Source organism: Dendropsophus ebraccatus, chromosome 5 (genome assembly GCF_027789765.1).
Source record: "Dendropsophus ebraccatus isolate aDenEbr1 chromosome 5, aDenEbr1.pat, whole genome shotgun sequence".
Taxonomy (NCBI): domain Eukaryota; kingdom Metazoa; phylum Chordata; class Amphibia; order Anura; family Hylidae; genus Dendropsophus; species Dendropsophus ebraccatus.
In genome coordinates this window covers 118,264,141-118,290,183 of record NC_091458.1, presented here as the reverse complement: position 1 = coordinate 118,290,183, position 26,043 = coordinate 118,264,141, and the positions used below count along the sequence as shown (strand labels likewise).

General features: G+C 42.6%; 2 protein-coding genes across 3 annotated transcripts in view; both read right to left on the bottom strand.

Annotated features, from left to right (window-relative positions):
* CIP2A (cellular inhibitor of PP2A) overlaps nt 1-11,763 on the bottom strand; it is a 31,184-nt gene extending 19,421 nt beyond the window's left edge. The window contains exons 1-6 of one of the 2 annotated variants that reach the window (XM_069971097.1): nt 11,465-11,763; nt 11,243-11,390; nt 8,065-8,177; nt 4,338-4,432; nt 2,467-2,563; nt 909-1,031 (exon numbers count right to left, since the gene is read on the bottom strand). In XM_069971097.1, the coding sequence (XP_069827198.1) occupies nt 909-1,031; nt 2,467-2,563; nt 4,338-4,432; nt 8,065-8,177; nt 11,243-11,390; nt 11,465-11,566 (678 nt within the window). In that variant the 5' untranslated portion in view covers nt 11,567-11,763. Of the gene's footprint in view, nt 1-908; nt 1,032-2,466; nt 2,564-4,337; nt 4,433-8,064; nt 8,178-11,242; nt 11,391-11,464 lie in introns of those variants that run through there. The other variant, XM_069971098.1, reaches the window with a different exon arrangement.
* A 6,577-nt stretch (nt 11,764-18,340) lies between these two features.
* On the bottom strand, nt 18,341-25,002 carry LOC138793765 (SH2 domain-containing protein 1B-like). Its single transcript, XM_069972455.1, has 4 exons — nt 24,781-25,002; nt 20,620-20,683; nt 20,148-20,331; nt 18,341-19,137 (listed from the first exon to the last, which is right to left on the bottom strand). The coding sequence occupies exons 1-4, from the start codon at nt 24,912-24,914 to the stop codon at nt 19,097-19,099; spliced, it is 423 nt and encodes a 140-aa protein (XP_069828556.1). The 5' UTR covers nt 24,915-25,002; the 3' UTR covers nt 18,341-19,096.
* Nucleotides 25,003-26,043: the final 1,041 nt, after the last annotated feature.

Genomic DNA, 26,043 nt, shown 5'->3' with positions numbered 1-26,043 from the left:
AACAGCATTGGTCTGTTTTTTTTTGTTTAGTATGTTATCATACAGACTGTTGCTACTCTACATGGTGGAAGAAACAATGTTTGATACTATGTGCCTTTTTAACAATGTTCTGTCATGTGATTAACATGTTGCAGTCCCTTCTAATTCAGTGTAAAAGGACAAGCTTGTTCATTTTGTAAGACTGCTACTTTGACTGTTATCTATGTATGATTTTCTTATTTGTTAAAAATTTCTTCTTTTTCAATAAAAACAATTAAACGAGAGATTACAGTAATAAGGGTAGCTTCATAAGTAGCGGATTTAACGCTGTGAGTTTGTAGCGAAATCCGCTGCGGATCCTGGTAGTGTGAATTTGAATGGGTCCCATACCCGCAGCAAAATTTTCATTCCGCTGCCAGTATGTGACCCTGTTTCTTTAACCCCCCGCAGCATACATTACCTGCTCGGCGCCTCGACTGTGTGTGAGGCTCCCGGCTCCCCTCACTCCCCATCAGCCAATCAGTGCACGGCAGCACTGACTGGCTGATGGGGACCGACGGGAGCTGGGAGCCTCACACAGTCCCGACTCCGAGCAGGTAATGTATGCTCTGGGCCGGGGCTGCGGGATGTGGAGGGGTTAAAGGGCCCGGGTTACATATCCGCAGTGGAATAAAAATTCTGCTGCGGATTTGTAACCCCAAAGACCTTCACACTACCAGGATCTGCAGCGGATTTCGCTGCAAACTCGCAGCATGAAATACGCTGCAGTCCGGTACGTGTGAAGCTACCCTAATGAAGAAGTGGAAAATGCAAATGTCATTTTCTGGCAATTACAAATAATTCCAAAGATCGGGCAGAAGCCAAACAGTACAAGCTGAGCAATAGAGAGAGAGGAAGTGTGTATTGCATTTCCCACTGTAAAAACTCACCTTTTCTCCCACTTCTTCATTTAATGTTAGACTTGCCAGTATTGAAAGTGCAAATACTACAACAGTCAAACTGGTGTGCGCCAAGAAGCTAATCAATGTACGATAGAATCCTTTAACATTGTTCTGCAGTCAAATAAAAATAAATACACATTAATGCAAAATGTGAAGAGTATTTAAAAAAAAAATTAGAGATTAGTGAATTTACAGTAGGTTCAGTCAAACTCTGTCACATGGACAAATCTAGCTGCCTGGAAAAGATGGATGCAGCCCTAGGGCTTGCCTGGAAAACATGGATACAGCCATAGGTCTGCTACTTACTGTAATTTTGTTCATCTATAATCAACATTTATGGGGGTTTATCAAGCCTTATAACATTCATGGCATAGTTTCAGGCAGTGATCCAACTCCCAGAACCCCCAACTATCAGCTGGTTTTTTTTTTGTGGGGGGGGGGGGGGGGCAGGCACTCAGGTGGCCTTTTGAATGGTAATATTTGTTTATCCATAGGTGCCAGAGTTAGATTCACACTAATGCTAACAAACCAGCAGTATTCTGGTAGTGTCATTTGTTATATTGTTATTATAATTTCATAACCAGAAAATTACATGTTCTAATGTGTAGATAGGTGGTCATTCCTTCCTGTGTGGCTGACTTCCAAAGAAATACAGGATTACATCATCACCTATCAGATTCCTCCTGGCAGTTCTCAGAACCTCCACACCCCAACCAAGCTTCATCACTCCCTGATCCCTATGGTCTTCCATACACTGTGCTGCTGAAGGTATTTCTGCCTCATAAGAGTCCAGGAGTGCAGAGATCTAGTAGGAGAGTCCATACAGTAAATAACAGCAGAGTTATACACCTATCCTCACTCATACTGCTGTCTCTTTTGTGGGAAGATTCTGTATTGTCATATGAGATGCAGCCTACCACTGCTTTCCTAAGAGCTAAAAAACTATGTAGCCATGCAATGGCCAGTTTCATCATAGCGTTTAATGGTTATTAAGACTGAAATTCAGGGACCCCTTAAAGTTCCCGCAATTTCCTAGACTAATTGACCTTAATGTCTAAAAGTAATAATGGACTGACATTTATCTTAACTTTGTTAAGTGGTTCTTAAAAACAGAAGTTAAAGAGGGGTAAGCACTGTATGGGACACATTAACAAGGCATACCTGCTAATTCCAGGTGACTACCTCATGAAGCTGCTAAGAGTATGCCTAAAATGTGCAAAGCTGTTGTCAAACTAAAAAGGAGGCTACTCTGAAGAATCTTAACTATAGATCATTCTGGTTTAAAACTTTGTTTACTAAAGTTTTCATCTCTTCAATACAAATATGCAATAGTTGCAGACCCACAGAAACAGACAGGACTACGTAGATCCATAACATCTTTGGATGAGTGCATGGGATCATAGAAATGAATGTCAGCAAGTGTGGACAGAATAAAAGGATGGGTGGTGAAAGCGGCCTCATAAACCATGAGCAGACCAGAAATTGTTACAATCAAGCAGTTCAGGGTAAGAAGAAATAGGATCATTTTAAAGACATTTTTTCTTACTAGTGACTTGATGTACGACTGGACAGAAAGATTGTTCCGGCACAAGTTTGCCAAAAGGCCAAGACACGGCATTGTTAAATCATCTTCAGGGGATTGACTATAGAGAGAAAAAAAAACTGCAGGTTTAGGTCTACATGCTCAAAAAGCTAGTAGATGAGTGTTTCCTTTGAGGTCCCACAATAAGAACACAATGGATATTTTATCATGTTATATTGTGTTTCTACTATTCTACTATAGGTGGGCAAAAAAAAAAAAAAAAAAAAAGTCTCACAACGACCACATTCTCACAGTTTTTCCTTTTATCACATTACTCATCACGGACTTACACAGTAATGCTCCCCACACAACAGCCTATAGCTTTCTTTCATTTTGTAAAAAACGAAACTAAGAAATCTGACTGCTTTCTGTGGGCACATACGACTTTTCTGCCTGCATACGTTATTTTGTATTTAACAGAAAAACAGTATAAGGATACCAAAACTGTGAGGATATCAACACAAGAGGGGGTTGTAAACAAAACACATTGCAAACCGATCCTTAAATTGGCATATGACAGATTCAGAAGAGAGTTTCCCAACTCAAATCCTTACATTTCCCATCACTTTTTCCTGCTTTTGTTCTGACATACATGAAGTGCTCCGGATGGACATGGCAGAGAACTGGGACAGATAGGTATGACTTCCACATTTTTTACGTCATTATGAGCCCATGGACAAGAATTTTGTGGGGCTGGACAATCCCTTTAAAAGGCTATGGACATGCCCTGAATGCATTTTTTGTACCTTTGTTTCGTTCATTTATTTTGTCTTAATTCAGTCTTTTGTTGAACTTCCTTTAGGGGTCTATTCACATGTACAGGATCTTCTGCAGATTTGAAGTTGCAGCTATCAATGTAACTAAATATCTGAACACAGAGAATGCAGCAACAGACAGCACTTCAAATCAAGGAGTGTTTATCATCACCAGAGTGCGATGTTTCGGCTCAACAATAGTAGCCTTTCTCAAGCAGTGATACAATGCCAGTGATTTCAGCCATATAAATACACACAAGTGTTGTCATTAATTGTAATAGATTCAAGTGATAAATCAAATTTAGCAAAAACATCAAATTTAGCAAAAACAATCTCAAAATTAAGCAGCATAATCATAGTGAGATCCAATATATATAAGTGCAAAAGACCAAACAAAGTGAGAAAATAATGACTATATAATGGCTAGATGACTCTTAGGCGCTGATAGCCCCCTATTGTGCACAGGGCGCCAAGTAGGAAGGTATGTCTCTTACCTTCCTCCTCGGCACCATTCACGTGCTGTTAGCAGTTTAATCCTTGGTCCGAAGCACAGTTTGGAGCACTTCCCCGCCCCCAGAGCACCAATCTGGTCCACTCGCTCCAGTGATTTTCATTAGGAGGAGCAGGCCGGCCCAGCGCGTGGGGGAAGTGCTCCAAGTAGTGCTCGAGACCGAAAACTAAACTGCTAACAGCACAGGAACAGCACTGAGGAGGAAGGCAAGAATAGTCAAACCTGCTGATAGTTCCCCTTTAAGGAAAATATGGTCAAGTCTCTGAATCATTAAGAACTGCTGGAATATATGACAGTACATTAAAGGGGTGGGCTAGTTTGTAATAAATTTAATCTAATATGCTATAATAAAGGTCACTTACTGAAGTCTAATTACATTCTGCTTCCCTTCTGTCATAAGGAACAGCTAATTGCTTCACAAACGGTAAAAGATAACTTTTTATTTTACAGCAGGCTATTCCCTACAAACCAGCAAGGAAGAATGTAATATTTGTCTAGCTATATAGTCACACACTATCTCTGAGATACAAAACTGAATAAAAGATAAAAAAAATTATATAATTACTTACATTCTGTTCATCAGGAATGAAATTAATTCTTCTATGTTGACACTTGCATGCAAAACTCTTATGTTGTAGGTTAGTCGTTGTAGCAGCTGAATGCTCTAATAAAAGTACAGATCAATTACTAACATTGGTAGATTCTTTTAAGGAAAATGAAGAGTTAAATAACACTTTCTGATTGTAAGATTATAAAATTAAAAGAGAGCCTATTAAGCTGTCCAAACCAGAGGCAGCATGAAACAGGGATAGGCTTCCTTATTATAATGCACTCTGATTTACTCTGAAACACTGGTCAGTAACTGGGTATATGGTATACAGTCAAGGAGGCTGGCTAACAGCTGATACTCTCTGCCCCACTGAGCTTGATTGACAGGTCTCTTCCAACGTATGTATAGGCTGAGACATCACAATGAGCCAAAATGTAGCAAAGTTAGACAAATTCCTAATGTACACTAATTATGGGAAATGCACATATACTGCTATCTCCCTCAATTTAGTAGATCAGGCAGGCTTCAACTTCTCTATAAAAAAAAAAAAAGGTGATGTCCCAACCTGGTCTATACCTGAAAGGTCCAGTAGGGCACGCAGTGTATGTAGAAATTACATGTAAAAAAAACAATTTTTATTTTTTTACATGTAATTTCTACATATACTGATGGCAACCAGTGGGTGGAGGAGGACACAGTATATACCAGTGTGGACAAGGGGCAAACACAAGTAGTAAAAAACTACCAAAACTATCCAGACTAAAATCCTAGTCTGCTTACTACTTTTAGAAGCATTAAGGGGTATTCCCATTTACGCTTGTCCATAGGAAGCGTTCTGCATCCCCATAGAGAATGAATAAAGCACAGATCACGGTGATCATGCAGGCACAATGAGTGCTTCCATTCATTGTGGGGAGATTTCTCTGTTATCGTGGCAGTCTTGGCCTAAAGCTGGGTTCACACTGCGCTTTTGCTGTCTGTTTAATGGAAAGAACAGATGCATTTGTGTGGATCTGTTTTTCCACTGACTTCCATCAAAAAAAAAACAAACATATCAAAACCTATCCTTTTGTTAGCGGACTTAAAAACAAGAACAAATTTTGACCCTTTTTTATATAATGGAAGTCAAATAAAAATGCAAATGCATCCATTTTTCCATTAAAGGGAACCTGTCACCCCTGCCAGGGTGACGCCCGCCCAACACTCCGGGTGGAGCACCATATACTTAGCCCTTCCTGAAGTTCCAGTCCTGGACCCGCTCCCGGAAGCAGTGCGCGTGCCCATTAGAGAGAAGTCCGAAACCTATAGAGAATGACTGGAGCCGTCATTCTCTATGAGCGACAGATTCATCTCTGATGAGCGGTGCTAGGACCGGGACTTCGGGGGAAGGGGTAAGTATATGGTGCTCCACCGGGAGGGTCGGGCGGGCGTCACCCCAGCACGGGGGGGGGGGGGGGTCCCTATAAATGGACAGCAAAAGCACAGTGTGAACCCAGCCTAATAGGACATACAGGATGCAAACCAGGTTACCTAAGCAAGACAGCCTTATTAACAGGAAACCTTTTACTAGGGCTGGGCAGTATACGGCAAAAATACAGATACCGTCACTGGCGTCGGTTAACCGACTTCAACTTGGCCAGGACGGTATTTGCAGTATTTTTGTATTTCTGTGTCCCTGCGCCCGTCCTGTCAGAGCCCCCCGCGCACACACGAGCGGCCCGGCGCTGGTATCAGAGCAGGAGGTGGAGGAGCAGCAGCAGGGTCCAGGTGAGAATGCTCCCCCTCCCCCCCCCTCCGTCCAGTTCAAGCGACCGCCCGTCCCGTCCGCGCACCTGTCCGCCCTACCCACCTGTCCGGTCCGAGGCTCCGTCCCGCCGCACCTGTCTTACCAAAGCGCCTACCACCAGTCCAGTCTAGCGTCCCTGCACACTGAGGGGACTACAGGAATGCCGCCGCCAAGTGCTGCTGTGACATGGCCGCGTACCTGCACACTCAGGACATGTGCAGCGCTCACCGGCCGGGTGTGGGACATGACGTACCCCCTCCCGTACCAGTCCCGTCCGATCGCCCCCACACCCGGCCGGCGATCACTGCACATGTTGTCCTGTGTGTGCAGGGACGCGGCCATGTCACAGCAGCACTTGGTGGCGGCTGTCCTGTAGTCCCCTCAGTAACAGTACAGGAGTGTAACATAGGAGGAATGTGCTGCAGCAGGCAAGATAAGTTATACGAGACATTGCTGTGTGTGGCATCCTGCCTGCTGCAGCCCATCCATTCCTCCTATGTTACAGTCCTGTATTCTTACTGAGGGGACTACAGGTCCCAGCATACACCTCCCTGTGCTCCCAGTACAGTCATACACCCCAACCCCTCTCCTCCCCCCTATATAGTCATACACCCCAACCCCTCTCCTCCCCCCTATATAGTCATACACCCCAACCCCTCTCCTCCCCCCTATATAGTCATACACCCCAACCCCTCTCCTCCCCCCTATATAGTCATACACCCCAACCCCTCTCCTTCCCCCTATATAGTCATACACCCCAACCCCTCTCCTCCCCCCTATATAGTCATACACCCCAACCCCTCTCCTCCCCCCTATATAGTCATACACCCCAACCCCTCTCCTCCCCCCTATATAGTCATACACCCCAATCCCTCTCCTCCCCCCTAGATAGTCATACACCCCAATCCCTCTCCTCCCCCCTATATAGTCATACACCCCAATCCCTCTCCTCCCCCCTATATAGTCATACACCCCAATCCCTCTCCTCCCCCCTATATAGTCATACACCCCAATCCCTCTCCTCCCCCCCTATATAGTCATACACCCCAATCCCTCTCCTCCCCCCTATATAGTCATACACCCCAATCCCTCTCCTCCCCCCTATATAGTCATACACCCCAATCCCTCTCCTCCCCCCTATATAGTCATACACCCCAATCCGTCCCCTCCCCCCTATATAGTCATACACCCCAATCCGTCCCCTCCCCCCTATATAGTCATACACCCCAATCCGTCCCCCCTGTATAGTCATACACCCCTATCCGTCCCCCCTGTATAGTCATACACCCCTATCCGTCCCCCCTATCCGTCCCCCCTGTATAGTCATACACCCCTATCCGTCCCCCCTGTATAGTCATACACCCCTATCCGTCCCCCCTGTATAGTCATACACCCCTATCCGTCCCCCCTGTATAGTCATACACCCCTATCCATCCCCCCTGTATAGTCATACACCCCTATCCGTCCCCCCTGTATAGTCATACACCCCTATCCGTCCCCCCTGTATAGTCATACACCCCTATCCACCCCACCCCCATATAGTCATACACACCTATCCCTATGTGACCCCCTGTGTACACAAATCCTGTAGAGGCTGTATACCTGTATATACATGTCCAGGTCCCCTAATAATGACAAATAATAATAATAATAATAATGATAAACTAACCACGGGTTGCTGCTCAATGAGTTCTTTTTTACTTTTTTTTAATCAAAATGTCGCCAGTTTGGCACTGCAAGTGGGTGTGGTTTGCAAAAAGGGGCGTGTCATAATAGTTGAATTATCGTTACCGCGGCTACATGTGCGATAAACCGTGATATTGATTTAGGCCAATATCGCCCAGCCCTACCTTTTACTATAGTATTTCATGTAAACCTTATTTCATAACTACACAATTTGTACGACCAGGTTTGCTGGACATAAATCTGGTGTCACAGGTTTATCACTGAACTTACAAACCTGTAATAAAACGGGATCATTCAGGATGGAACTGTACCTATGAACCACACCAGCCAGCACACTGGTCACATTGTAGGTGGCATGAAGAGTTTCTCTTGTTTGAATGTCAGAGGCTTAAAAAGAAAAAAAAAATACATGTTGCAGAATGTGATATATGTGAAAAGTAAGTTTGGTTCACACTGCATTTTTGCACATCAGTTTTGATCCATTTTTCCATTGACTTCTATCATAAAAAAGGGATCTGCTTTTAATGCACACAAAAACATAGTCAACCTCATTTTTTGTGTCCATTAAAAAAAAAAAGCATTTTTTTTTGATAATGGAAGTCAATGGAAAAACGGATACACACAAATGCATCCGTTCTTTGCAAAATCTTAATAAGATTACAAACTAAGGAATTACCCGATTTCACATTTCTACCATAAAGGGGTACTCCAGTTTGAAAAACTTTTAATATATTACTGCCATTCTGTAGAACATATTAAATATGCTACCTAACCCCCCCCCTCCCCCCAGGGTCCTCCTGCAACATCTCCGGGTCCCCACTGAGCGCTCCTGCAGCCACTTTTGAGAGGGACTGGTCTCAGCAGTATAAGTCCACTTCACCAATCACTGGCTGCAGTGCCATCTGTCTTGGAAAGTGGCATTGGAAGCATTCAGCTGGGAATCTGCAGGAAAACCCCGGGGGAGCGCAGCGAGGTAAGAATATGTATTTTTATTATTTTCTATAACTGCAGCATTACATAAGAATATGTATTTTTATTATTTTCTATAACTGCAGCATTATAAAAAAGCTTTCCAATGTCAGAGTAATCGTTTAAAGGAGTATTCTGGTAAAACGTTCTTTTACATCTCTTTAAAAGTAATATTCTTTTTTTCTCCATGTTTCTATTGACTGGCAGCTGTAAGGGGGGGGGGGGGGGGGAAGACTTAACCCCTCTGCTGTCACCAGTGATTTTGATGGAATCTGCAGGGCTTCAGAAGTCAGTCCTGATCCCTGCACGGTTACACATGGCTAACACTGCTACATGCAGCATTAGCAATACTGAGCTTCCCCTAACGTCTAATCTAATACATATCATCAGTAGAACTATCCTTAGAGTTGGAGAAGCAGCCTGTATAAGTAGCATTGCAGCTTTGGCACAGTGTAGCAGAGCGAGTGGTGATACCTGTCAGTAACCTAACGGTCCTTTTACACGGAACGATAATTCGCTCAAACGTTTAAAGGGGTTGGCCACTTTTTATACATTATTACCCTACTGCTTTATTTAGAAAGGGCCAATACTTAGACCTATAGTGCCTTCAGGGATTTGTCAGTTTTTCCCCTTTAGGCAAGGTCCTCCCGCCACTCATTACAGTCTGCGCGTCCCACCTCCATCCCCCAGAAGTTCGGCCCAGGAGAGGCATGTGATCAGCAGCGCGTCCACTGCTTCTTCCCGGCATCCACTTCGCATTAGGCATTCAGTGCATGAGCAGTGCAAAGGATCCTGGTATGTGTACTACTGAGCACAACAGAACAGGAGAAAGGCAGGACGAGAGAGCACTGAGCGGAGACTGAATGCCTTGCATACAGTGCTCTCTCGTCCTGCCTTTCTCCTGTTCTGTTGTGCTCAGTAGTACACATACCAGGATCCTTTGACACAGCGGGACAGGAGAGAGGCAGGACGAGAGAGCACTGAGCAGAGACCGAATGCCTTGCACGCAGTGCTCTCTCGTCCTGCCTCTCTCCCATTCTGTTGTCCTCAGTAGTACACATACCAGGATCGTTTGACAGAGTGGGACAGGAGAGCACTGCGCATGCGCCGAATGCCTAACGCGAAGTGGATGCCGGGAAGAAGCAGTGGACGCGCTGCTGATCACATGCCTCTCCTGGGCCGAACTTCCGGGGGACGGAGGAGGAACGCAGCTGGGACGCGCAGACTGTAATGAGTGGCCGGAGGACCTTGCCTAAAGAGAAAAAAAAGGCGAATCCCTGAAGGCACTATAGGTCTAAGTATTGGCCCTTTCTAAATAAAGCAGTAGGGTAATAATGTATAAGAAGTGGCCAACCCCTTTAACGATTTTGAAGTAATGATGTGTTTTTTTTATAATGATCAGCGTTTAGGGTCCATTCACACAGAAAGATTATCTGCCAAAGATTTGAAGCCAAAGCCAGGAATGGATTTGAAAAGAGGAGAAATCTCAGGCTTTCCTTTATGACCTCTCTCTGTTTATAGTCAGTTTCTGTCTTTGGCAGATAATCTGTCAGATAATCTTTCTGTGTAAATGGACCCTTAGACGGAACAATATATCGTTTGAAAAAATCGTTATCATTGTTTTAAGATCGCTTAAGCCCCTCTCACACATAGGGTGAATCGCTAAAAGACTGCTTACACAAAGCGATCCGCAAATTTTTAAGCGAACGACCAACGATAATTTGAGAACATGTTGAAAGATCACAATGAATGATTTTTCGCTCGTCGCTTGATCGTTCGCTGTCTTACACAGAACGATTATCACTCAAATGCGATAGTTATCGCGAAAATTCGAACGATAATTGTTCCGTGTAAACGCAGCATTAGGTTGTGATCCCACACAGTATTTTTGCAACCAAAACCAGGAGTGGATTGAAAAACACAGAAAGGCTATGTTCACACACACTGTTGAAATTTAGTGGATGCACCAAGACCTGCGTCAATCTAGTATGAATTTAGCCATACTGATCTACGCTAGCCGGGAACTTGGAAAACATTTGGCATTAGAGCATCACAGGACGTGAATTTATTTGATATATTAACAGATCCTCCCTGATCCCAAAGACACACAGAATAGCGTATGAGCTCGGCTATGATGGGCGGCTGGACACAGATCAGCAGGGGTAGCAGCCACCAACCTCACCAGGACTGTCTGGGCATCTGACCTGCAGGGGTGTGAGCCAGTCCCCCCTGATGACAGATGTCAGGGAAGAGCTGGATTAGACACCTGTACAGGCAGACTGACGGGGGCGGCTGTCAGATCTACCTTTCTATAGCTCATAGCTGTCTAACACAATAGGCACCAGCCATTGTCCATCATGTGTACAGGGAGAGCTATGGGGGCAACACAAAGGGAAACCAAGGCTGAGGTAGTAGTCAGACATGTCTTCCTAACCTGTACCAACAAATCTAGGTTACATGAGAGACCTGAGGTGTCCGCATACCCAGGCTGGAGAGCAGGCTGAGGGTCTTCAGGGTGACGGCAGGGCTGGTGTTCGGGTCCTCTATCAGCTCCACCAGGCTGCTCAGACACTCGCTGGGCAGGATGTGGTTGGACACAAATAACTTGTTGAGCTTTAACCCCAGGAAGGCCTGTGAGACGAAGAGGAGACGGGTTAGTGATGAGCTGCGGCCGGGCACCGCGCCCTCCATTGCTTGCACTGTACCTCCAGCTGTCTCTGCAGCGCTGCCCCATTGACCTCGTTCTTACAGCTCCTGTACTGCGCCACGGCCAGGAGGAGGCTCTTCATGCAGGACACTTGGTCCATGGCTGCGGCGTTCAGGCCCCGAGCTCCGGTAACACTGCGCAGGCTGCTCCAACCCAATTTCGCGCTCTAAACTTTCATGTTAGTTCGGGGCAGGACGTGACGTCAGGGCAGAGAGCTATGGGAGCCGGCGAGGGACAGAAGTGCTGAGAAGGCAGAGGTGCTGCCGGAGATCGCTGTCTGCGGAGTTAGTACTGAAGTATGATGAACAGAGGCCGCTATACACTATGTTATCGCGATAAATCACGTTGGGAGAGAGCTACAAGGCTGTCTTATAGGAAAAGTCTTGTTATTACCCATAACAACCAATCAGACCCCAGCTTTTATTTAGCAGTGCAGTATGAGAAATAAATGCTGAGCTCTGATTGGTTGACCGGTATGGTACACTAGATACGGTATAATGCGCTTTAGATCAAGCCTGTTCGTTGCAGTTGTTTGTTTTTCAACATGTTGAAAAACAAATGACTGATATAGCAGCGATCTGCTGCTGTCGCTCCGTGGAATAGGAACGGTGGCAGCAGCAGACCACTGCTATATGCTATGGGTTACCCGGACAATCTAGGATCACCCGGGCAGCTCCCCACGCCCCCCAACTCACCCGCTCACCCGCAACGAGCGGGGAACAAGGACCCAAGAGCGCTGACAGCCGGCCCGTGGAATAGGGGCCTTAGTCTATGCACTACGCTGATTACCTAACTGGGATTTACCCGAACAGTATAGCTACCTTGTTTGCTAAACTCCTACTAAAGTCAATGGGTGTTATGTAGAGATGAGTGAAGCTCAAACACACATCCAACTTCTTCAGCCGCCGATAATTTGAAGCCAAGATTTGAAGCCAAAGCCAGGCACAGACTATAAACAGAGATCAGGTCATAAAGGAAAGCCTGAGATTTCTTCTCTTTTCAAATCCATTCCTGGCTTTGGCTTCAAATCTTTGGCAGATAATGTCAGATAATCTTTCTGTGTAAATAGACCCTAATTCTGGGTTTACACGGAGCGATAATTCGCCCAATCGTACGATTTAAGATTTTGAAGTAACGATTTTTTTTCATAACGATCAGCGTTTAGATGGAACGATATATCGTACAGAAAATTCGTTTTGCGATCGCTTAAGCCTCTCTCACACATAGGTAAAATCAGTGAACGACTGTTTACACGGAACAATCGGCGAATTTTTTGCGAACGACGACCGACGATTTAAGAACAAGTTAAAAGATCAAAATGAACGATTTCTCGCTCGTCGTGCGATCGTTCTCTGTGTTTACACGTACGATTATCGTTCGAATTCAATTCGCACGATAATCGTTCCGTGCAAACCCAGCATAACAGATCTTGCCTGGATTCCTTCTTGCTGTCATCTGTAAGGATACAAGGATTCACATGCACACTGTTCACACACTCAAATTCTGAAACTTTACTTTAATGAAAAGTGTCAATGTGAAGTACAATAGGTCTCGCAAAACACATGCCCTGGTATGGCTCTGTTTATGGAAAAGTAAGTGTTTTGGCTTTTAGAACCAGAGGAGGAAGAACTTGAAAATTTCCCATTCTTAAAGGGACTAAGCAAATCGGCCCCCTGTAAGCATACCCTGTAGTGCTTTCCTCTGTGTTGTGTTGAGGACTGTACAAATGAGACCTTTTGTGATATTTGAGTTATATATATATATATATATATACTTAAGTATGTCACATGCTTTTACATAAATTTATAAAACATGCAATTTTACCTGAATTCTAGATTTTTTTACCCTGCTGGAAACTGCAATTTCCTGTGGCATTGGGTGTTCTTTTTCTGTATTGGAAATTGCAAGACATTGTAAATGTCATCTTTTCTGACATTTAACTGAAGTTTAGCATTTTCCAGTTCCACAGTAAAATATTTTTCTATGTATTTTTTCCAACGGTTGCTAAATTCCACATTGCAACAATCCTTCCATGTCAAAAAGAACGTGAGATACCACAAACACTTTCCTAAATTCAGCATCCATAAAACTGTGAGTGTCCATAGGGTACCTGTGTGTGCTAGTAGGTTCCTCTTTCTGCCTCAAAGCACAACAGCTCCGCTCCAATGTCATCACATCTCAGGGGAAAATGCCTTTCAGCAGGGGTCTCACTGCTCACCGCGGGCACAGGGAAAGGTAAGGTAATCAATTTCCCCCCTGCCCCTGATGGCTGCCAGTTTTCTAATCCACCAGACTTCTACTTTAATGCAGTCTGTTGGGGGCCTGGGGTATCCACTGTACAACACATCTGGCAATTTGTCATAGTTTCAATTATAAACAGAAACCACACAGCAAGTGTGAACAGAAGCTAATATAATCCCATAGTGAGAGCTAAATCAGCTCTGCATCTTTCTGCCTCCAATGATTTATCGTTCGAATTTGCACGATAACAATCGAATTCGAACGATAATTGTACGTGTAAATGCAGCGAGCGATCAAGCGACGAGCAAGAAATCGTTCATTTTGATCTTTCAACATGTTCTCAAAACGTCGTTGATCATTCGCCAAAAATTCGCAGATCGTTCCGTGTAAACATTCTTTCAACTATTTCACCTATGTGTGAGATAGGCTTAAGCGATCGCAAAACGATCGCATAACGATTTTTCCGTACGATGTATCGTTCTGTCTAAATGCCGATCGTTATAATAAAATATTGTTCATTCAAAATCGTTAATCGTGCGATCGGGCGAATTATCGCTCCGTGTAAAACCACCAATAGTCAGATCAAAGACGGCTCAAGGGACAATCCACAAGCCTTGGAGCTGTCTGTGAGGGAGACTCACCAACTAGTGTACACACCAGCCGAAGCATATTCTCAGGATCCCGGCCACCAAGTGACATCACCAGCCTTATGAGGGGCATGATTTTAAAACATTTTTGTTTCTCCAAAATAATCTGCGTGCTGCCCAATGACTCAAAACTCAACAGCTGTACTCTTTGTGGATTCCATAATATTTGATGGCTACCTTGCTATTTTTCAAGTCGAAACAAGGGTAACTTTATTAGAACCTGACAGCCTCCTTTTGAAAATGAATGGGATCTGTTGGGGGCCTGGGGTATCCACTGTTGTACAGTAGACACCCCATGTACCCAACAGGCCATGTACCCAACAGGCGCTGCGGAATCTGTTGGCGCTATACAAATAAATATTATTATTAATATCATTATTATTATTATTTTGACGAGGTCCATAGCCATGGATACCTGAACTTCCTGATAAATAGAGGAATTCCCCACTGATCAGGCAGCGGCCGTGGTGACAGGTGCATTTTAACCCTTAGAGGACCCGGCCAATTTAAATTTTTGCATTTTCGTTTTTTCCGCCTTGTGTTTAAAAGGCCATAGCACTTGCATTTTTTCACCTAGAAACCCACATGAGCCCTTATTTTTTGCGTCACTAATTGTACTTTGCAATGAAATGGCTAAATTTTTGCATAAAGTAGACTGTGAAACCAGAAAAAAATTCAAAGTGTGGTGAAATTGAAAAAAAAACAACTCATTTCTTTTATTTGTTTTTTTTTTGTTTTTACGCCGTTCGCCCTGGGGTAAAACTGACTTGTTATATATGTTCCTCAAATCGTTACAATTAAAACGATATATAACATGTATAACTTTTATTGTATCTGATGGCCTGTAAAAAATTCAAACCATTGTTAACAAATATATGTCACTTAAAATCGCTCTATTCCCAGACTTATAGCGCTTTTATCCTTTGGTCTATGGGGCTGTGTGAGGTGTCATTTTTTGCGCCATGATGTGTTCTTTCTATAGGTACCTTGATTGCGCATATGCGACTTTTTGATCGCTTTTTATTACAAGTTTTCTGGATTTGATGCGACCAAAAATGCGCAATTTTGCACTTTGGGATTTTTTGGCGCTTACGCCATTTACCGTGCAAGATCAGGAATGTGATTAATAGTTCGGGCAATTACGGACACGGCGATAGCAAACATGTTTATTTATTTATTTGTTTATTTTTATTTATAACATGGGAAAAGGGGGGTGATTCAGACTTTTATTAGGGGAGGGGGCTTTTTACTAAAAACAAAACTTTTTTTTTTTTTTTTTTTTACACATATACTAGAAGCCCCCCTGGGGGACTTCTAGTATATGCACTCAGATCTCTCATTGAGATCTTTGCTGTATAGTTATACAGCAAAGATCAATGAGATCGGCACTCGTTTGCTTTCGGCCGCTGCAGCCGATAACAAACGAGTGCCGAGCCGGGGACGGCGCCATCTTGGAGAGGTCCCCGGCCAGCATCAGGTACAGAGATCGCTCCTCCGGGACAACGATCTCCCCTTTATACCACCACCGATCATCTGCAGCCGGTAATCGGAGGCAGCTGTCATCTTTGAACGCTCTGAACGCGGGGAGGCGGCCCTGGACGTACGGGTACGTCCAGGGTCGCCTAAGGGTTAATAATTCAGACGCTTCCACATGCAGCGATACCAATTATATATCATTTACATTTACAACAGGTAACATCGAAATATATTAAACACAGTATCACTAAGAAGTGATAGTCACAGCTCCTCTTCTACCCCTCCTGCTTAGTGATGTTTATATGCTTATTTAAAGCGACTCTGTACCCACAATCTGACCCCCCCAAACCACTTGTACCTTCGGATAGCTGCTTTTAATCCAAGATCTGTCCTGTGGTCCGTTCGGCAGGTGATGCAGTTATTGTCCTAAAAAATACTTTTAAACTTGCAGCTCTGTGCCAAACGGGAGTATCTGTGCCCTAACTTTGCACAACCTCTCCATCCCTCCTCCCCACCCTCTTCATCATTAGGAATGCTCCAGGCAGATTGCCTACTATTCCCCACCTGTTTAGCCTGGCATATGGGCTGGATCGTTAAGGACCAGTGCAATGTTCAGCATGTAGAAAATGTTCCAGTGGCATTCCTAATGATGAAGAGGGTGGGGAGGAGGGACGGAGGGGTGGTGCTAATTTAGGGCACAGATACTTTAGGACAATAACTGCATCACCTGCCAAACGGACCCCAGGACAGATCTTGGAGTAAAAGCAGCTATCCGAAGGTACAAGCAGTTTGGGGGGGTCAGATTGTGGGTACAGAGTCGCTTCAAATGTATTTATAGCTATGTTTACATAACAGGATTTTACAGCTGTCATCAAAAAGACGTCCATTATTTGCAGATGACGGATGCAAAATCCAGTTGTGTGATAATAGCTTATATTTGTAATTACATGCAATTCCCCCACCCATTTGTTTCCTTTTGACTATGTTCACACAATTAACGTCAGTCGTTTTTCAACCAAAACCAGAAGTGGAACTGACAGGGCAAAATTATAAAGGAAAGATTTGCACAGTTTCTGTGTTTTCAACCCACTCCTGGCTTAGGTTGAAAAAAGACTGATGAAACACATCTCAATCCATCCCATTATTATAGCACTTTTAAACCCTTTGCAGCATCCTTATATATGCTGTGGTGCCCAAAAAACTTACAGACAAATATTTTCCTTAGAAAATAAATTAAAGGGGAACTATCAGCAGGTTAGACAAATCTAACCTGCTGATATTTCCGTATTGCACAGGAGACACCGAGGAGGAAGGTATGTGTCTTACCTTCCTCCTTGGCGCCGTTATGGTTCACTTAGTTGTGTGCTTCAATGCTGGTGAGACCGTTAAGAGCACTGCCCGCCCCCATTAGCCCTGATTCGCCCCTGGCTGGCCCACCCCTTTCTAATAATGGATTAATCTAAGGCTGGGTTCACACTACGTTCTTGCAATCCATTTTTCTCATCCTTTATTTGCAAAAAAAACTGATGCATTTGTGTGCATCTGTTTTGATTTATTTTTCCATTGACTTCCATTGTAAAAAAACAGATCAAAACGGATCCGTTTTTTTTAACGGACACAAAAGTAGGGTCAGCTACGTTTTTGTGTACGTTAAAAAAACGGATCCGTTTTGATCCGTTTTTTATAATGGAAGTCAATGGAAAAACGGATCAATACGGATGCACACAAATGCATCCGTTTTTGGCAAAAAACTGATAAAAAAACGGATTGCAAAAATGTAGTGTGAACCCAGCCTAGCCTGCTGATAGTTCCCTGTTAAGTACAAAACACCCTATAAACTATGTGCCATGCACCAATCGTTCCTGCAGGACATACAGCAGCAGATAAGTATGGGAAGACTTGAGATTTTTTAATAGAAGTAAATTACAAATCTATATAACTTTCTGACACCAATTGATTTGAAAGAAAAAGATTTTGGCTGGAGTACCCCTTTGATGCAACATTTTTGCCTTAGATTGATAAATCTAGGTCATTGCCTAAGATCATAGAACGTTTCTTATCTTTCTTAACGTTTTTTTTTTTATCTATACACCTACATGCAGGCAGCTCATTAAAAGGATATTGTCACCCCCATCGATATGTGTAGTTCTCAGCACCATTTAGAAGTTTACACATTACACAGCTCATATTAACCTGTATCCTACTGGTAAATATGGGGAGGCCGGGATTCAGCTCAGGCACAGCTGCGGTTGGGCAGTGACTTTCCCTTTTCTTATCTGCTCATACCGCACCTGCACAATAAAAGATGAATCCCGGCCTCCACTGCAGTAGGAGCGGCCCATTTTGATGATGTCACAGAAGGGCAGGGACTACGGTGGTGACTTATGCAGGAAGACAGGGGCACATCAGGCAGTGAAGCTCCGCCCAGATATCACTGTCCACCAATGTTAGGAAGCATTTTTGGCCAAAAGGACAAATAAGATGTTTTATACAGGTAAGTATGAACTGTGCAGCATGGGGGCTGGAGACAAAATCACTTTAAAGGTCCTTTAAAGGGGTTATCCATCCCCTACTGTTGTCTCCAGTTCAGGTGCGGTTTGCAATTAAGCTCCATTTACTTCAAAGGAACTGAGTTTCAAAACCCCACCCAAACTGGTGACAACAGTAGGGGGAAAGTGGCCATGTTTTCGTAGCGCTGGATAATCCCTTTAACATGAGCCAATTATGTAAGAGTGTCAGAGATCAGCTGAGGTTGATGGCATCTTTTGTGCCATGCTAATATAAGTTGCTATTGTCCCCACATCTCTCTGTGTAAACCGACAGCAATACATTTAAATGGCTGCATGAATGATCGTGTCCGCATACAGTAATTGTTTGTGCGGCCTAGCTGCAGGATTGGTGGTGTCTTCTGAAGGCATGCAAACAAACGCTGATCTCGCTGCTCTGTGCTCACTTGCGTCCCTGCATGGCTCCACGTCGGGCAGTATTAAAGGACCCTTAGTTAAGATGTGCACTGGGTAATGGGGTTGTTGCAGATTCCTTATCACTTCTCCCCTTGTCCCTCCAGTGGATGGTGTTTTGTGATCCGGTCCAATGGTAATGGCCATAGTAAATGTTTTGTTACTACTGACAATATATCAGCATGAGGGAGACACAAGCTATGGTGTGTGGGAATCTGGTGGATCAGGATTTTAGGGAATCAGATGTTTTGCAACCACATTTTTTAATTGAATGTCTTATAAAGTTCACATCCCTCTGGCAGCAACTTAAGAAGGTAGGACCTCCACATACTCTCTGTCATCAATCTCTGTAAAAAAAGGAATAGGATTATGAAATCATCCAATAAATATAGCAGAAGGGCATTTACTTTTTACTCTATATACCCATAGTGCAGTTGTCTATGACCCCAGCCACTGCAGCAGTGTCAGTTGTAACATCGTACTCTTTCATGTCATCCTTGTTCTATACATTTATAGCACTTGATGCTAGCTACATAGCATTAGAGATATAAACATATATCAGAGGGTACCTAGGGTTTAAACTGAAGAGATGTGACATGACACTTTTAGGGCCAGTTGACACAGAGTAAAACTGGTGGAATTCTGCGTCTGAACTCTCCTCTGCGGAATCCCGCCAGCCTCTGTGTCATACAGGCAGTCTATAGGAGGCCTCGCGCGCCTCCACTTTCCGCTCGGAAGAATTGAACTGGCTCTTAAAAAGGCTTTTCTGAGCAAAATGTACTATTAACTTAAATGGGAGCTGAGCTGCAATTACACATTACCATTCCTACTCAATGAATGGAGACGAATTGTGTTCACTGTGAGCTGCTGTACAAAAGCAATGAGTGGCGGATGTTGGCACCCCTCCAGTCAGTTATGTTTTGTCCAGAAACCCCTTTTATTTCTGAAGGACAGTAGCATTTATAGAGACAGAGAAATATTTTATGCAGGTCAGCAGTAGATTTCCCTTGAACATCCATCTATGCAGGAGCATTATAGTTTCAACCCATCTAATCTAGTGTAACTAGAGATGAGCGAACCTGGAGCATGCTCGAGTCGATCCGAACCCGAACTTTCGGCATTTGATTAGTGGTGGCTGCTGAAGTTGGATAAAGCCCTAAGGCTATGTGGAAAACATGGATATAGTCATTGGCTGTATCCATGTTTTCCAGACAATCTTAGAGCTTTATCCAAGTTCAGCAGCCCCAGCTAATCAAATACCGAACGTTCGGGTTCGAACCCACTCAGAATAATTTGATAATACAAACATATTTTAACCTGACATTACAATATCCAGGTAATGCTCCTATTCCCTTACCTTCATAGGCCTCCTCCAGTACAACACAGTTTATAGAATCTTTTCGTAGGAGAGATGTCGGCTCACAGGACTCTTTGTCAACAGGAAATTTCAGATTATGCACCAACCCCTGATTAGATTTCTCATAATGGGAAATGAGGTCCTTAAGATTTGGGAATGGTCTTTCTTTAACTCCTTTTGCTGCCTAAAAAAATAATACATTTTACTATTTAAGTATTAGCAATCTTTTAATAAAAAAAAAACCCACAACAACAACAACAACAACAATAATAATAATACTTTTTCACATTCGTGGCCAAGACATGAGCTGTTTCTTGGGGTAAGAGTTATTTTTGGTAAATACATTACAGATAATATATAGTATCAAGTGGAGCTAAGCGGGATGAAATAACAGTGATGATTTAAGGAATGTTTTTTAAAAACAAAAACATAAAATCAATGGCCTGACATGCAAAGAGGGAAAAGTTCTCACCTGAACCATATAAAGTCCATTGACATCTTGAAAAATTCTGTAGGTATAAATCAGTCTTCCATACCTAGCAGTGCAAGATGATAAATTTAATATACTTTCATTGTTCACAGTAAAAGTTATTATTCTATGTACCTGTGGCCTTAAAAGGGTTCACAGAAGACATAAAGAATCACGTATGTTTTATTTCCAATGCCCTTGTAGTGGCCCAGAACAGAAGATTTTTTCCCTAATGATAAGTTTGTATCTGTATTTATTTATATTCTGACTGTATCTGTTCTGAAAGGAATAATGGTCACTACAAACCGTTAGTGTTATGTCACCCCCCAGTGTTCAAGTTTGGTATTACTCATATTTCTCATACATATTGGTTTATTTAATGGTTAGTAGTGTGATGATGCAACTAGCCTGGTATCACGTGACCTCCCCGGCTGCCATAGTAACCATAACAGCCGTTGAGCTCTGGCTGGGATCAGTTGGTCACACCCCTTTTTCTAGAGACTTCCCTCTACCTTCAAGGGGGAAGGACGTGTTTCCTTGCGTCTCCTCAAGAAAAGACGCCACAACCCTGCGGTATCCTATTTATTGTTGGTCTGAAGTATTCCTGTCTAGTCCAGATCATCCTGACTCTTCAATTCTCATATTTATCTAAGATCTGGGTATCGTTTCCAGTCGCAGCCGCTCCGTCATTGTTAACAGCAAGTATCCTATTCAGCCTGTTTACCCAGCATCGTACTCCCGTGACTACTACGCCCATCATTTAATTGTCCCTCACTTAAAGTGACGCTACTACACCACGGCCTATTGCAGCATCATCTATTACCATCAGTTATATTTAGGTTTACTTCAATCCTGGCTGCGTCCAGAGAGAGAGACTGTTGCTATTAGTAACCGCCGAGTTAATAAACGTACAACTACCGTTGTTTCTGAACCCTGGCACTGGTCTGGTTATTGGTGCCTCGACTAAGGACAACGAAGAATCGTGTGGTGTAACGGGGTCCTGCTTGGACAGATGCCCGTCAGTTAGTCAGCTCCCCTTGTGCCATAACCGTGACGTAATATATGGCCATTGACTAACTGGGCTAAACCTGCTATCAGTAACTACTACTCCCAACAAGCTGCCCCGGCTCACCACACCCTCCCTAGCCATTCATAAACAATTTTATGGTCCCAGACAACCCCTATAACACTTGTGACATTACACATATACAGAATACAACCTGAGAAAATAATGTTAAAAGTTGAAAAGTGGGCTTTGGATTGTGAGGTTTTATCGACTCTTGAATAGATTCAGTCTTGTAAGTTCAGGTGATGAAGTAAGGTACTTAAAGTGACACTGTCACCCCCTTTGTGCATTTTGACATCTCTACACAGGTGTAAAGGGTAAATTTAGTGTTTTTCATACCTTATTTCATATCATACGTCATGGTGCTTGTTCAAGTAAAAAGTGTCCTTTTATCAACTGCAGATTGTATTTAGTGGGCGTGGCCTCGCGGTAGTAGCGCCACATAGCCCCGCCCACAATGGCACAGTTGGCCCCGCCCCCTAGCTGGCCATTGGAACAGGCTGGCCGAAAGGCCTAGACCCCACCCCCTTTACGTCGGCCAACCAATGGGCGTCATGGGCGTCAACTGTGCCATTGTGGGCGGGGTTAAGTGGCGCTAATGCCACAAGGCCACGCCCACTTAATACAATCTGCAGTTGATAAAAGGACACTTTTTACTTGAACAAGCACCATGACGTATGATATGAAATAAGGTATGAAAAACACTAAATTTACCCTTTACACCTGTGTAGAGATGTCAGAATGCACAAAGGGGAGACAGTGTCACTTTAAAGGGGTACTTTAGCCCTTAATTTTTTTTTTAATATATTGCTGCTCTTATATAGAACATAATAAAGAGCTTCGTCTTAAGGTGCTTTTACATAGAGAGATTTTTCGGACAGATTTTTGAAGCCAAAACCATGAATTGATTTGAAAAGAGGAGAAATCTTAGTCTTTCCTTTATGACTTGTTCCCTGTTTATAGTCTGTTCCTGGCTTTGGCTTAAAAAAATCTGTCAGGTAATCTCTGTGTGTAAAGGCACCCTTACTAAATGAAGTGTGATAGCGCTGCGGCTAGTGATTGGCTGAGTGAGCTGTCACTGCAGATACAAGTCTGTCTTGGAAGTGGCAGAGGGGTACTTGAAAACACTGCCTTTTTAAGGTGAAAAACTGCCATTTTTTTTATAATGATGGCCGGTGAGGTGGACACAGTGCGGCACCATTGGGTGCATAGGTATCCTTACTGGTTACATTGTTTGTACTATTGGGTGGGCATAAGAGATATTGTAGGTTGTTATATTTATGTAGTGAGGTTTTTTTTGGATATTAGGACTATTTTTGTTTTGTTGATTACAGTACTTTCTGTCCCCCAATTTCTATACTTTGCATATATTTATTCACACATACTTCTACCTAATTTTTATTGATTTACCGGCAGTCCTCCATGTACTATATACAATTGACATACCGTCTGTGACTGTATGCAGACATACCATCTGTGACTGTTATTTGTGGTCTTAAAAACCATGTTCACTGAACCTAGCTTTTGGACATTTAAGTTATCTGTCTTTATTGTACTTTCTCACTATATTTTTCTATTTTTATATAATAATGTTTTGCTCTATAGCTTAGTATTCAAAAATTGGTTTACTAATTCAACATTTTTTTTTAATGTGTATTTCTTGCCAAATCTTAACTCCTCGATGACCGAGCCCCAAACAGCGTGAGTGGCCAGGCCAGTTTTCATTTTTGCATTTTCATCTTTTACTTCTCACCTTCTAAGAGCTATATCGCTTTTATTTTTCCAGCTACAAGGCCATGTAAGGGCTTGTGTTCTTCAGTAACAAGTGTACTTTGTAATGGCACCTTTCAATCTACCATAAAAGGTATGACGAAAACACAAAAAGAATATTTATGGTGGGACATTGAGAAAAAAATAGCAATTTTGTAACTTTTATGGGGTACCTGTGTCTACATGATGCATGTTATAGTAAAACTGCCATGATATCTTTATTCTATAAGTCAGTACAAACACAAACACAACATTGCTTTTCTAATGTGTGACTTTTTTTTTTTTTCCCCAGTAAAACTTTTTTTGGCAACTAATTATAATGGCCCTATTGGGCCACTTATAATGGTTTTATTTTTTAACCTACCGGTCTATATAGCATGTCATTTTTTGCCCCATGATCCCTAGTTTTTATTTGTATACTTGTGAATCAGATGTTTTGATTACTTTTTATTTTTATATAGATAATGTAACAAAAAAACAGCAATCCTGGCTTTTTTATTCTATTTCCGTTTACACTATTTACCCTGCAGAAACTATTGTTATATTTTTGAAGATCAGATAATTAAATACTGTATTGTATATAATATTTTTATTTATTTAATCATTTTTACATGTTTTATTTGTGTAATGAGAAAGGGGGGTAATTTTAACCTTTATTGAGGAGGGGCTATGTCCCATTTTTAAAAATATTCTAGTTTTTTAAATTTAAAGTCCCTCTGGGGGGATTATTACATGCAATATGCATTGGACTGCATCATATACTATTCAATGCTATGCCATTGCATAGCATTGATTAGTATTTTCAGCACTCTGTGGACATGCTGTGGATTTAAAAATCATGAAAACATTTTAAAAAATTGTCTTATGCTATTGATGTTATCAGAAAACTGTTGGGCTTCATTTATCTTCAAATTGTCCTTCTGTTGTTATAAACCAAACATTATTTGTTATCAGAGTATAAAATAATGGCCGTTATTTTCTGTTAAATGATGGCTGTCCAATAAAAAAACTGTCATCATCTTGATGGTGTGTGAACATAGCCTCAGGCTGTATTAGTATACATGCAGTTTTCCAAATAAATGCTGTTTAATAAGCAATGTAAACCACAGTGTGGCACATTTCATATGAAAACACAGACAAAGGATTGGTAGATGTCAGGAGCGGTTGGGTAGTTCTCATTTACAATAGCTTGTTTTTACCCAATGTGTATAAACAGCTTTTGATATATGAACAATAAATGACTATAGTAGTGTTTGTCTAGTGTTGTGCATGTTATTACTAAGTCATTTCTATGCAAGTATTAGCCGAACAAATCAAAGTATACTTACAATATACAAAGGCACAAGGCTCCAGGAACAGATTCACTATCTCTTAGCAAATAACTTCCATTCTTTCCCCTTCGGAAGAGAAGATTTTCACAAGTTTTTATATTTATGCCTCCATGGTAGCATGACACATCCATTTTGTAATGGGCAGAATAATTTGAGACAGTAAATCTAGCTTAGAGTTTGGGCTACATGAGTGAGGAAGCTATATGTATTACAGAACTACTTATAGCACATAACCTAACACAGGAAGTGTCTTGGTGAGAATGGCTAGATTCTAGAGTGACCATGTAACAAGAGAAAATAAAACAACCAGTGAAACCATGAAAATCAGCATGCATGTAGAAGCGATATATGTCATAGGACATATCACACCTGTTGTACTCCTGTGTACTATAATAGCGATCTGATGATGGCGAAGCAGTTGAAAATTCAATTTACGAGGTTCGTGGCATCAATATGTGTTAATTAAATTTCATTTTATTTCATTTTGATTTTTATTAAGTTCATTTTAATTGAAATAAATTGTCTTCTGCAAAGATATCGAAGCCACTAAAGAAGTCTGTCCCTTTTCAGGGTTTGTCAGTGGCAGTGCAAGAGATAGCAGTCAAGGGGGTGGAGGTAGTGAAACATGGGGTTGTGGTAGTGACAATCCCAACAGGCTTGGATGAAGGTTGGAGCTTTCAGTGGTCAGATGAATACCAGCCAGGCTGGTATTGTCGAATGGATCAAAGTTCCAGCTCCACAGCAGTCAGTAGTCAGTCCGGGAGCCAGCAATCATCTGAAGGGTCTTCACTGTGCTAGGTTTGTCCGAAGTTTTCTGGCTGACGGTTCACCAAAGGTGACTTTTGGCCACGACAAAACAGGAGACAGTCAGTCAGTATTTGAAAGGCAGTGTTGAAACTCCAGGGGTTGCTAGGCTCGAAAGCAGTCAAGAGAGCTGGGCAGGGGAATTTTCTTACAAAGAAACAGGATCGAATGGCCAGTGGAGGATGACAGCATTTAAGAGGAAACCTTCATCCCCACTATGATGATGATGAGACAGACCCCACATGAAATCTGAGAGCACAGGCGTCATCATGTTTATCAGGGAATGAAGATGTGTTTGTTCCACCAAGGAACTTTGGGTTCCAGAGGCAAAAGGGTACACCAAGGGGTACACAGGGGTACACCATCAACTAGTGTGCAGAGTAGTGTTCAAGAAGACCCAGGCACTTGACGGTTACCCCATGATAGCAGTGGCACTCAACAGCAGTCAAGACATGC